The sequence below is a fragment of the Lasioglossum baleicum genome, chromosome 12 (assembly GCF_051020765.1).
Source record: "Lasioglossum baleicum chromosome 12, iyLasBale1, whole genome shotgun sequence".
In the NCBI taxonomy this organism is placed as follows: domain Eukaryota; kingdom Metazoa; phylum Arthropoda; class Insecta; order Hymenoptera; family Halictidae; genus Lasioglossum; species Lasioglossum baleicum.
The window spans coordinates 264962-277103 of record NC_134940.1 but is presented as its reverse complement, the minus strand read 5'-3'; the positions used below and the strand labels follow the sequence as shown (position 1 = coordinate 277103).

The 12142-nt window shown below is 48.5% G+C and overlaps 1 protein-coding gene across 1 annotated transcript; it reads right to left on the bottom strand.

The window, feature by feature from the left end:
- Positions 1-5215: 5215 nt before the first annotated feature.
- LOC143214194 (uncharacterized) lies at positions 5216-8839 on the bottom strand. The gene is made up of 6 exons (XM_076434928.1): positions 8401-8839; positions 8078-8215; positions 7225-7967; positions 6355-6481; positions 5690-5812; positions 5216-5631 (listed from the first exon to the last, which is right to left on the bottom strand). The coding sequence occupies exons 1-6, from the start codon at positions 8837-8839 to the stop codon at positions 5216-5218; spliced, it is 1986 nt and encodes a 661-aa protein (XP_076291043.1).
- Between the last annotated feature and the right edge of the window lie 3303 nt (positions 8840-12142).

The following is a 12142-nucleotide window of genomic DNA, read 5'->3' as shown; positions in this document are numbered from 1 at the left end:
GGCGCTGTCCCCCCCTCACGGGCTGTCCCTCCTCGTGTTTCCGCGATCCTTGGGATGCGGTACCGTGGGGTGATGGCTTTGGTGGGCGCGGCCATGGGCGGTGTTGGCCCTTTTTGCCGGGGTGGGTCCGTTGTTCGGTCCCCTTCCTGTAGTAGGTGTGCGGGGGTGGTTGGAGTCCGAGGCCTCTCGTCGGAGTCGGACAAGTCCCCGCACAGGTCTTTTAGTTCGTCGTAAAAGCTATCCTTTGGCATGGTTCTGTGAACTGAACAAAGGCTATTGATTATTTTTCGGGGTCGGCCTCGGCCGCGTGGGGCCGGGGTAGCCGTCGGGTCAGGGGCGGGTGCGGGAATCCTGGTTCGCTCCGCGGGGGTTTCTGCTTGCGCGTCCGTTTCGGTGCTCTCTGGGTGAGCGTTGTTTCCGGAGCTGTGTTCCGGTTTGAGATCCTGGATATGGATGTGCCGAATCCATTTTCTCCTTCCGTCCTGGAGGTCAACGATAACTGGCGATATTATGCGTTGTACCGTATAGGGACCACTGTATGTTGGGGCTAGCTTAGCAGCTATGCCCGCTCCCTTGTCGGACAGGGTGTGTTCCCTTTTCCAAACGCGATCCCCTATGGCCGGTCTCCACTCGCGGCGTCGCAGATTGTAGTATTTCTCTTGCCTGCCGAAAGCTTGTGCCAAGTGAAGTTTGGCCAGTTCTTAGGCCTCTCGAAGGTTTTTCCAGCGTTGGTGCGGGGTGGCGGTTGGCTCGTCTCTGATTGCTGTCCTGGTACTCTTAACTCTCGGCCTTGATTCAGGTATGCTGGCGTGTATCCGGTAGCCTCGTGCCAGGCGGTATTGATGGCAAACCTTGCCTTGTCCAATTTTTCGTCCCAGCGGTCGTGGTTTTTCCCGACGTACTGGGCCAGCATTGTTTTCACGACTTTGTTTGCTCTCTCGACCGGGTTGTACTGTGGTGCATACGGTGGTGTACGGCGGTGCGTGATGCCGGCTGCCTGTAGTAAACTGGTAAACGTCTCTCCAATGAATTGGCGTCCGTTGTCGGATATGATGATCTGTGGCGCTCCATGACGTAGGATAATATCCTTCTGGATCGCCGCGGCGACAGCAGTGCTAGTGGCTTTTCGAAGGGGCGTGAGTTCGACCCACTTCGAAAAGCAATCGAGTGCGACGAGTAGCCAGATGTGTCCGCTGCGCGATCGCGGCAGTGGCCCGACCAGATCTACGGACACGGTGTGCCACGGTTGTGTCCCTGGATTAGCGTGGAGGCATCCTGGCGGCCGTAGTGGCGGTGACTTGTATTGTTAGCAGCTGGTTCAGCTTTCCTGGCCGATACTGGATGTCGAAGTCGTACTGCTGCAGTTCGAGGGCCCATCTCGCCAGTCGTCCGGTTGGACTGTCGATTTGTTGCAACCAACGAAGTGCCTGGTGGTCTGTGAGAACTTTGAAATGGTAACCTTCTAGGTAAGGTTTCATTTTTAGAATTCCCGAGACGACGGCCAGACACTCCTTCTCCGTTGCGCTGTAGTTTCGCTCTGTGGTGCTCAGCGTGTGGCTGGCATATGCGATAACTCTTTCCTCGTTGGCGGGGCCCTGTGTGAGCACGGCTCCCAGGCCGTGGTCACTGGCGTCGGTCTGGAGAGTGAACGGCTGTTCGAAGTCCAGGCAGGCGAGTACTGGTGCGGTGACCAGTTTCTCCTTCAGTATCTGGAATGCATTCTCCTCGGCCTCGGTCCATTTCCATTTTGCGTTTTTCCGTGTAAGCTGTGTGAGCGGCTCTACTATTTCCGCAAAGTTTGGTATGAACCGCCGGTGCCACGAGGTCATGCCGTGGAAACGTCGAACTTCCCGGATGTTTTTTGGTGCGGTTATCTTCGCGATCGCACTCGTTTTTTCTGGGTCGGTCCGTATCCCCTGCTGGTCGACGATGTGTCCGAGGTAGCGGAGGCTACTAACGCAGAATCGACATTTATCGGGATTCAGGCGGAGTCCGGCTGCGCGGAGGCGTCGAAAGACTTCTCGTAAATGTCGCTGGTGTACCTCGAGGGTCTTACTGGTGATGATCATGTCATCTAGGTACGAGAACGCGTATGGTTCGAGTTCGGGACCGATTATTCTGTCGAGCAGCCGTTGAAATGTGGCGGGTGCCGAATGTAACCCGAACGGCATGACTCGAAACTGAAATAAACCCTTTCCTGGTACCGTGAAGGCGGTGAACGGTCGGCTGGCATCTTCGAGTGGGACTTGCCAGTACCCATTTTTAAAATCGAGGGTGGTCAAGTATCTCGCCCCTCATAATTTGTCGAGAGTAGCCTGGATATGCGGTAGTGGGTACGCGTCCTCTTCGGATCGGTCGTTCAGTCGCCGGAAGTCGACGCAAAACCTGGACTTTCCGTCCTTTTTCTTCACAACTACCACCGGGGAGCTCCACGGGCTGCTGGACGGCTCTATTACCCGGTCATCGAGCATTTTCCCGACTTCCTCGTTTATTATCGCCTGCATTGCCGGGTTTCTGGGTTGGTAGCGCTGTTTGAGCGGTGTTTCATCGAGCAATTTGATACGGTGCTCGATGAGGTTTGTTCGTCCTGGTACCGTTTCATATAGTTTCATTTCTGCTTGTAGGACGTCGTCGAACTGTTGGCGGGCACCTTCATCTGGCACGCGGAGGCCCATTTGCTGACATGGTTCGGACAAGCAGGCGGTGGGTCAGGTTGCTATGTCGTATGGCGGTTTCAGGTTCACTCGGAGTGCCGCGATGGCTTGAATGCCCAGTAATACTGGCGGACCCATATTCGGCAGTATGGTAAAGTCCTGCTGGCTTTCGGTGCCTAGTGTGGTGAATGATAGTCGTATGCGGCCGGCGGGCTGTATGCTGGTGCCGTCTGCCAGGCTGATTAGCGTGCTCGGTTCGGATGATCGCATGCCTTGTTCGAGTGCCCATTCGTACGCTTCGGCGTTAATACATGACAATTGGGCACCGGTGTCGAGCAGGGCGTCGATTTCCCTTCCTAATATCCGAATTGGTAGGAAGGGGCGGGGCGTATACTTTATGTCTGGGGCCGGCGTTCGCCCGTCTGCGGCGAGTCCCGTGCGTCGTTTCCCGGCGGATGACACTCCTTCGTGAGTATGCCGTCTCGACCACATCGCGAGCAGAATTTCCGGGAGGCGTTTCTACACTCGAAACGGGTGTGGCCCCGCTGTTTACACCGCCAGCAGTGTGTTACTCGGCTGTAATTGTTGGTGTTGTCACCTTGAATCGCGCTGGCGTCCCCTTCCCCGCGGGGCGTGTTGCTCAGTTGGGCTAGCCGTACCTCGATTGGTTCGGTGCGGTGCTGGCTTGGTATGTGGTCTCGGTTTTCGGTGGTAGCGGCGCACAGTGGGCTGGATCGAGAAATTTAGTGACATCTTGTTATAACTCTTGAACCATAAGAGATATCGGGATGAAATTTGCACTAAAATTCATTTAAAGAATAGTGAATTTTAACTGTAAACAAATAAAATTTTTTCTATTTTGTTAAACAATAATTGCTAATTAATTTTCATTGAATTTTTCTATTAAAATAAAATTGTTTAAGTATAATCTTCCAAACTATTTTGTACTCTCCCTTACTAAATATGTATTTTATATTTACATTTCATACATGTAACGTTTTATAGAATACGTAAAATATAAATTCAAGAAATCTTTTTATAATCAACGCATACAAAATGTACTGAGGAGGTAAAAACGTCTCACAAGCGTGTCAAAAGATATTTTTTATAATAATTTATAATAATTATAAATAATTTTTCAATTTAATTGTTTTAAAATCATGTCTATTCTATATATTACGACGTTTGTTATTTCGTATTATTTCATGTATGTGTAATGTGTTTATAAAATATGAAAATATCAACAAAAAGATAACAAATATAAAAAATAAGCCAATTATCTTACCAAAACGTTTGTAAATTGATGTTAACTGGTAAACTTTTGGTCAATTTGTTTAGTAATAATAATAACAATAATAATAATAATAATAATAATAATAATAATAATAATAATAATAATAATTTGTTTATTTTGTCAATATGGATCACTGTGGTCTCTCCAAAGATTTTGTTTCAACCAAACGTAGATAGAACAGTGGATCTTAGTCAAAACCTTATCTGCAGCATAGCATAAACATCTCGCAACTCGATAATCTAAACAGTTCGCTAGAAGAGTTTCTCAATTGTTAACTATGATTCAATGACAGATGTACTTACCCAAAAACAGTGATACTCACTAAGAAAAACTAAGAAACTCTTAGTCTAGTTATATTATTACCGTTCATTCTATTTTTAACAATAAATTTTTTTTTATTTAATTAATTGTTAAAAATTACATACTTGTTTTAGGTAGGTACGAACTTTGAATGCAATTGCAAAAATATTCATATTTGGATGGTATTTAAGTACTATATGTGAGTTGCTATGCGTCAGGTGGCACGTCCCGATAACTTTAAACAATCATAATTTCCAATATCGGATCAGTTCGGATATGATTTTTGTGGGGATATGTAGAGGAAGGTCCAATGAAAATAATCTGACTTATCCGATTAGGTGCCGTTAGGTCCTCTAAAAGATACACCTTGCAAATTCTAAGAAAGTATATAGATTTTATTCATTTCATTAAATATTAATTTTTAATAGATTGCGAGTAACCATCCTCAACTAACAGCGTTAATTGTTACCGCAAAGGACTGTTTTTCATTTACACAAAAGACCCAGACGAAATATTAAATAGGGTAATCAGGACACCTCGATGAAAAGAAGCAATTTTTCGCTGAAAAATACTGCATCCCAAATGTCTATATTTGTGAATTTATATTAACTACAGTTTTTGTGAACGAACATTAATGTTTTCCGCTTCGATGTTGATGGACATTTAGGAAGCAGTACGAATTTATTAGAAATCAATATGAGGAAGTCGATTCTTTCGTGAAATGTCACTAAATTTCTCGATCCAGCCCACTGTGCGGAGACGAGGGGCCGGCTGGCAGTACGTTGAGCTTGGTTTTTCCGCTCCATGGCTCTCTCGATGCGTTGCACGTGTCAGAGCAGGTCTCGGATGCTGGAAATCGATTCTGGGTCGATGATTGCCGTGTAATCTGGCAGCATGTTCTCGTAAATGGTCTCTAGGTGTTCGTCCGTTGGAATGAGCGCTCGCCTCATGAGGGTGGTGAGCGCGTTCATGTACTCATGGAGAACGGTTCCCCGGGTTTCTGTACGCGTGCTCGTGCTTCGCGTTCTCGTTGCACCGGGGTCTTGTTTCCGGCGTAGACCATCAGGAAGTCTGCGGTGAACTCTTCCCATGTGCTGATCTGGTAGCGGTTGTTCCGGTACCAGTCTTGTGCGTCCCCTCGTAACAGTTCAGGCACTCCTTCTAATAATTCTGCGTCGGAGATGTGATATGACTGGGCTAGTTCCCCTATCCGTTCGAGGAACCGGAAAGGGTCCTTGCCGTCCGTCGTACATGCCCATTTACGCATCCGGTCCATTTTTTTCCGGCGTCTTCTTGTTCGTCTGCGGCCGTTCCCCTGGCGCTGGCCATTGGGTCGGCTTTTCGGGACGTGCCTAGTTGCATGATGTTTGAGAATAGCGGTGTCTTCGGTTCGGTCATATTGAAGAGGTCGGTGAGCTGCTGGTTAATAAAATCGGCCCACTGTTGACGGCGTTCTTCCGTAGTCCCGGCGGTTGACCGATTTCTTCGGCGGGGGTTTGTAACGGTGCGCTCGGAATTTCGACTCGCAGGGCGGGTAGTACCGGTGCGCATCCAGAGATGGCGTCTGATGTACGAAACGCGTGTGTGTGCCGGCGCGGTCACGGTTCAACGCGGCTCGGGAATGTTACGCGGCGTACTGGTCCTCTGTTTACGTGCGCGTTACCGTGTTGAACCGGTGATCGTTTGTTTTGGAAATGCTATGTGTCGCTAATCGTGACGCGGATGCCTTTCCTTCAGTCCCTGTTCGGGCGCCATGTAACAAGTATCGTTTCTCGGTGTTCGGCTTCCTCGCAGCGGTGCTCCTCGGTGCTGAATTGCTCGCCGATCCAGGGTTCTAGACAGCGAGGAGAGTAAACAGTGCGAGGAACGGAATCGGTACGGGGTAAAATAATGAACGAGTCGAATACGTATAAATATGACTATGCTCGCTGCCTTCCGGATGTGTTTGACACGATGCGCGGTTTCAGTGTTACGGTGCCCGTGATGTAAAACGTTCGATCGTGTGTGTGTGTGTGTGTGTGCTACCTGAACCTGAAAAGGATGTAGGACACGTGTAAACTGGACAGGAGCAGAATTAGATCACGACTATCGTCGTGATCTCCCTACCTAAGCCGGGCTTTCGTGGTTCTTCGATGTCAGTGACACACTGGTCATCGAAGTACCTCCGGACAGTCGTTTGGTGAGTTCGACCAAGGTGACGCACCTTGTCTCCTTCGACCGGCCTCGTGGGCGACTCGCATCACGAGGGTGACGTTCTGGACGGTTCTTAGGCGACGTCGAAGGGTGACGCACCACTTCTAGTTCGGCCGTTTCCGTGGACGACACGTCTTATGGAATTTACCGGTGACGCACCGGGTATGTTCGAGGTGGAGCACGGCTCGCACCAGCGGAGGTACAGGATAACTGGACAGGAGGTTCTCCGACGAAGTCAAAGGGTGACGCACCACTTCTTGTTCGTGGGCTCTCGGAGGCGACGCGCCTAGCGAAAGTGACCGGCGACGCACCGGTTGTTCGAGGTGGAGCACGGCTCTCACCAGCGGAACCAGGATGCCGATAACCAGGAGGTTCGCACGGCGAACGACTCAGAGTCGACGGTGAATACGTGGACGACGGCTACAGGTAGTATACTCACAGCTCTGGAATATCGCACGAGGTAGTTCCTGGATGGCTAATAGTAGACTCAGGTGATTCTGATCTGTTCGCGACGGCTTTTATAGGGATGGTTTGTGGTAAGGGATGGTGGTGCGGTGCGGTATTTTGATGGTGACGTATACCTTCTTCTGAACGTTTTGGAAATTTGATTTTGGATTCCGTTGGACTCCGGGTCTAGGTACGGGGAGCGTGCGGTACAGGCGGTGTTGTGTTGACAGGAGGCCGGCGCGGCGGTACGTTCCTCGATTCGCGTCGTCGTGTATAACCGGTGGAGGTTTGCCAGGGGTTTGTTCGTAACAGGCCCACGTTATGTAGGTCTGTTACACCATTAATATTCATCCATTCTTCGGCTATGTTAAACATCCTGTTCATTTTCCTCTCAATTTCCTGACAGCTTTCTCCCGTAATATATATTATGGTATCATCCGCAAACAATCGTATACTTCCTTCCCGACAAATATTAACTATATCATTTATGTAAATAATAAATAACAACGGTCCCAGTACGGATCCCTGTGGCACTCCATAGACATTCTCCATCAGGTTAGACATTATATCACCACAGCGTACTTGCTGTCTCCTATTGCACAGATATGATTTAAACCATTTCAGAACTGTACCGCCAATTCCATATTGTTCTAATTTACCAATTAGCCTTTCTCGATTTACTGTTTCAAATGCCCTTTTCAAATCCAAGAATATTACACCTACCATTTTGCCCTCACTAACTTCTAATTTCCAATCGTCTAAAAGCATCTGAAGCGCCGTTTCACACGAATGCTCTTTTCTGAATCCAGCTTGGTATTCTGTGATTATATCGTTCCTTTCTAAATACATTTCAATCTGCTCTTTAACGACAAGTTCTAGCACCTTTTCATAGATTGGAAGCATATTGATAGGTCTATACTCGCTAGCTTTCTTAGGTTTGTTTACTTTTGGTATCGGGATAATTGTAGATGTTTTCCATCCATCAGGACATTGACCCGTCCTCAACGATTCGTTAATTACACCTAAAAATTCATCTTTTATTACATGGAATACTGATTTCAGTAGTTCGCTTGATATTCCTCATCCGTTCCCTTTTTGTTAGCTAGATTCATAACAATTTTCTCTAACTGCTTTGTTTCTATCATTTCAAAACTATCTATTGTGTTTTCTATATCTATCTCACATATACGTTTTTCTGGCGATTTACTCTTTCCTCCTTCTATGGAATTAACTATTTTGTTGAGACTTTCTATGTAAAATATATTAAACTTATCTGCTATATTGCACTTATTCATTATACTATTATCTATTTCAAAGTCTATGTCTTCTATAATACAATAATTTTTTGCCCCATTGGTTCTCCTCTCTAATTACTTCTTTTAAGGTTTTCCACATAGTCGCAGGGTCATTCTTATTTTGATCTATCATGCTTTCATTATATTCTCTCTTTCTAATTTTAATGAGTCTAACTACCTTATTTCTTTCAACTTTATATTTTAACTTGCTCCATGCCTGTAGACACAGCTATCCGAAATGCATTATCCCTTTCCGACGCTGCTACGGTTATTTCATTAGAGAACCATTTTTTCCCATACCATATGTTTGGTATTCTGAATGTTCTCTTAGGAGCTGCTTTATCCAGTGTATCAACAATTTCGTTAATCAATTTTACCGCCCTTGCATTCACAGTTAAGCCCTGACCTTGTATTACATTCCTTTCTAATTCTTTATGGAAATTGCACATGTGAAATTTGCTATAGTCTCTACCGTTGACTAGTCTGTATGAATTATCCGACCTATTGTGTGACATCTTAATTTCTAATACTGCGTGATCCGTTATTTTAGGATTATCACGCACATCGACTGCTATCTCGTTATTGGCAAAAACTAAGTCAATGGTTGTTTGGCTATCTTTTGTAGTTCTTGTTGGTTTGTTGAAAAATTGTTTCATCCCTAAGCTTAACATTGTTGTTCGTAACTTCCTCGAGTAGAAAGAGTCTACTCTCATATCAATATTGAAGTCACCTATCAGTATACATTCTCCTCTTATTATACCTGGTTCAACTATTTCTTCTAAGAATCTTATAAAATCACCATCCGATGCAATTGGTGAGTGGTATACTACAATTATTACCCCTTTATATATTTTATCCTGTACTTCTATCCCTATACACCAACAATTCGCTATTAATTTCTTTACTAAGACTGTAACGAATATAACAGAGGCGCGAGACTCTTCCCTCTCCGGCCCGCGAATCTCGCGAGACGGCCGCCGCGAGCATACGCGGTTTTCTCGCAAGTACCGCGACGCCGTGCAGGGAGCTCGCAGCCGCGACCGCGAGATGGCCACCGCGGACTCGCGCTTTCTCGCGGGAGAAACTGTACCCGCGGGGATATAAATACGCGCCGCGGACCCAGAGAGGATCAGTCGGGTTCTCCGAGCCAGTTGAACGATCGTTATTAGTGGCTACTCCACGAACGCTTTCTGACACAGCGACCGAGAATCAGGCTTCCTGTCCGCTCACCGCCGACCCCGCTCCTACGCTCCGCGATTCCTTGTGGCTGACGCCTTTGGAATCTGTCCGACCTGGGGAGAAGTATTCGTGGCCGACGCCCCTATACTCTCGCACACCGATCCTCGTGGCCGACGCCCTTGGATATCCTCCGACCGAGTGAAACGTGTTCGTGGCCGACGCCCTTACATGCTCACACCTCCAGTCCCCGTGGCCGACGCCCAGGGACCTCCTCACCGCTAGTACCCCGCTTGTGGCTGACGCCTTCGCCGGGTGTACTCTCCTCGTGACTGACGCCCTTGGAGCGCATCTCCCGCTGCCTCGACGCTTGTGGCTGACGCCTTTGACTAGAGGTAGATCCGTCTCTCTCTCTCTCACCGTCACCAGCATCGCCGACCTCTCCGCCTTACGGAACCGCGTCTAGAATAGGGTCACCGGACCGTCCACCGCGATTAGCCTAGGGTCACCGGGACCACCGTCCGCGTTTCCGCCGCGTTAACTGTACGATAGCCCAGCGTGGGTCTGCTTGTTCACTAGTATTAAGTTGCGAGCGCCGGACCTTCGGGTCATCCGACTTCCGCGTTAACTGTGCGATAGCCCGGCGTGGGCACCTTTGTTCATTAGAGTTAAGGAGGACGATAATAAACTGTGTTTATTTGACCACACCTGTTGTCTCTCATTCGTGGCCGAAGAACTCTCGACGACCGAATGAGCCGGCATTATCTCCCGACCTATATCCGTTACAAATGGAGTTCGTTACAAACGTTACAAACGTTCCGAGTGGAGCTCACGGAACGGAGCGAAATCCACCCCCACCGAACTGACCGTCCGAATAGCAGATAACTCGGCGGTCCCGCTGGAAGGGGAAGTAGAGATCATAATGGATCTCTGCGGGAGCACAGTAGCAGTAACCTGCCCGGTACTGCCAACGCTATCACAACCAATACTAATCGGCGTCGACATGCTCCGAGCACTAGGGGCCACAGTAGCAATAGGCCCCTACCGCTGGACATTCCAGGACAAAGCCGATACAATCAACGGCCCGGAAGGCCTAAAGAAATGCACGAGAGAACAAGAAAGGCAGTTGCAAGCCCTGCTAGACGATGAACTGCCGAAATTCGCTCAACTCCAGGGAACGACTCACCTGACATTGCACCGGATCCAACCAAAGACAGAGGTACCAATAAAACAGCGGTACACCCCTCGCAACCCGGCCACGCAGCAGATAATAAACGAAGAGGTGGATCGAATGCTAAAAGACGGAATAATCGAACCGTCGAAAAGCCCATGGAGTTCACCAGTAGTGATAGTCAGGAAAGCCAACGGCAAGCCAAGATTCTGCATCGACTTTCGACGCGTGAACAACGTGACAGAAAAAGACGCATACACCCTACCTCAGGTGCAAGCCACCCTAGAGAAACTAAGGGGCGCCAGGTACATTTCAACAATTGACCTGACGAATGGCTACTGGCAAGTACCATTGGACCCAAAAAGTCGCCCGATCACGGCATTTACAGTACCGGGCCGAGGCCTATACCAATTCAAGGTAATGCCATTCGGACTACACTCCGCACCCGCCACCTTCCAACGGCTCCTAGACACGGTAATTGGGCCAGAATTGGATCCCAAGGCATTCGTATACCTGGACGACATCATCGTCTTAGGGAAAACATTCGACGAACACCTGCGGAATTTACGAGAGGTACTAAACCGACTGCAAAAGGCAAGGCTAAAAATTAATCCGGAGAAGTGCCAGTTCGGCCGTACCGAGCTCCGCTACCTGGGACATCTGGTAACAAGCCAGGGAGTGCACACGGACCCAGAGAAGGTCAAGGCAATACGCAGCATCACCGCACCGAAGAACCTAAAGGAGCTACGACGCTTCCTGGGGATGGTATCATGATACCGTAGATACATACCCCACTTCGCGGACACCGCCGAACCACTGCATAAACTTCTGCAGAAAAAGAGAGGATGGACGTGGGCCGACAAGGAAGAAAAAGCATTCCAAACGCTCAGGGCACAATTGGCACAAGCCCCAGTGCTAGCCTGCCCCGACTTCGAGAAACCGTTTTATTTGCAAACAGACGCAAGTAACCACGGACTCGGGGTAGTGCTGTCACAAGAAATCGAGGGGGAAGAACGGGTAATAGCGTATGCTAGCCGCACACTGAACGGAGCAGAGAGGAACTACTCCGTAACAGAACAGGAGTGCTTAGCAGTAGTATAGGGGATCCGGAAGATGCGTCCATACCTAGAAGGATACCACTTCTTCGTAATCACGGACCACCAAGCACTACAATGGTTACAGAAAATCGAAAGCCCATCAGGAAGACTGGCCAGATGGAGCCTAGAGCTCCAACAATACAACTTTACGGTAAAATACCGTCGGGGGGAACAGAATTTCGTGGCCGACGCACTATCCCGCCAGCCGGAAAACGCAGATCTACTCGAACAGCCGAAGGATACCTGGTACGAGAACATACGTAGGAAAATCAGGGCCAACCCAAACCAAGCCCTGGAGTATAAAGAATACCAAAACCAGGTATACCGCTATATCCCGGACACAGCCGGTTTACAACCGGAAAGGTAGTGGAAAAAATGCGTCCCGGCCACGGAACGGCCAAAAATCCTACAGCTAATGCACGACGACCCAACAGCAGGTCACCTGGGCACAGCAAAAACGCTACACCGACTCACCCAACGGTATTTTTGGCCACGGATGAGACACGACGCCATAA

What these genes read in the sequence shown, in the direction of transcription:
- LOC143214194 (XM_076434928.1), bottom strand. Translation starts at nt 8,839, where the DNA reads ATGAAACAATTTTTCAACAAACCAACAAGAACTACAAAAGATAGCCAA. An exon ending in TCGGATAGCTGTGTCTACAG is followed by an intron (nt 8,216 to 8,400) that starts GCATGGAGCAAG and finishes ATTGTATTATAG; the next exon opens with AAGACATAGACTTTGAAATA. An exon ending in ACCACGAAAGCCCGGCTTAG is followed by an intron (nt 5,813 to 6,354) that starts GTAGGGAGATCA and finishes TTCGTACATCAG; the next exon opens with ACGCCATCTCTGGATGCGCA.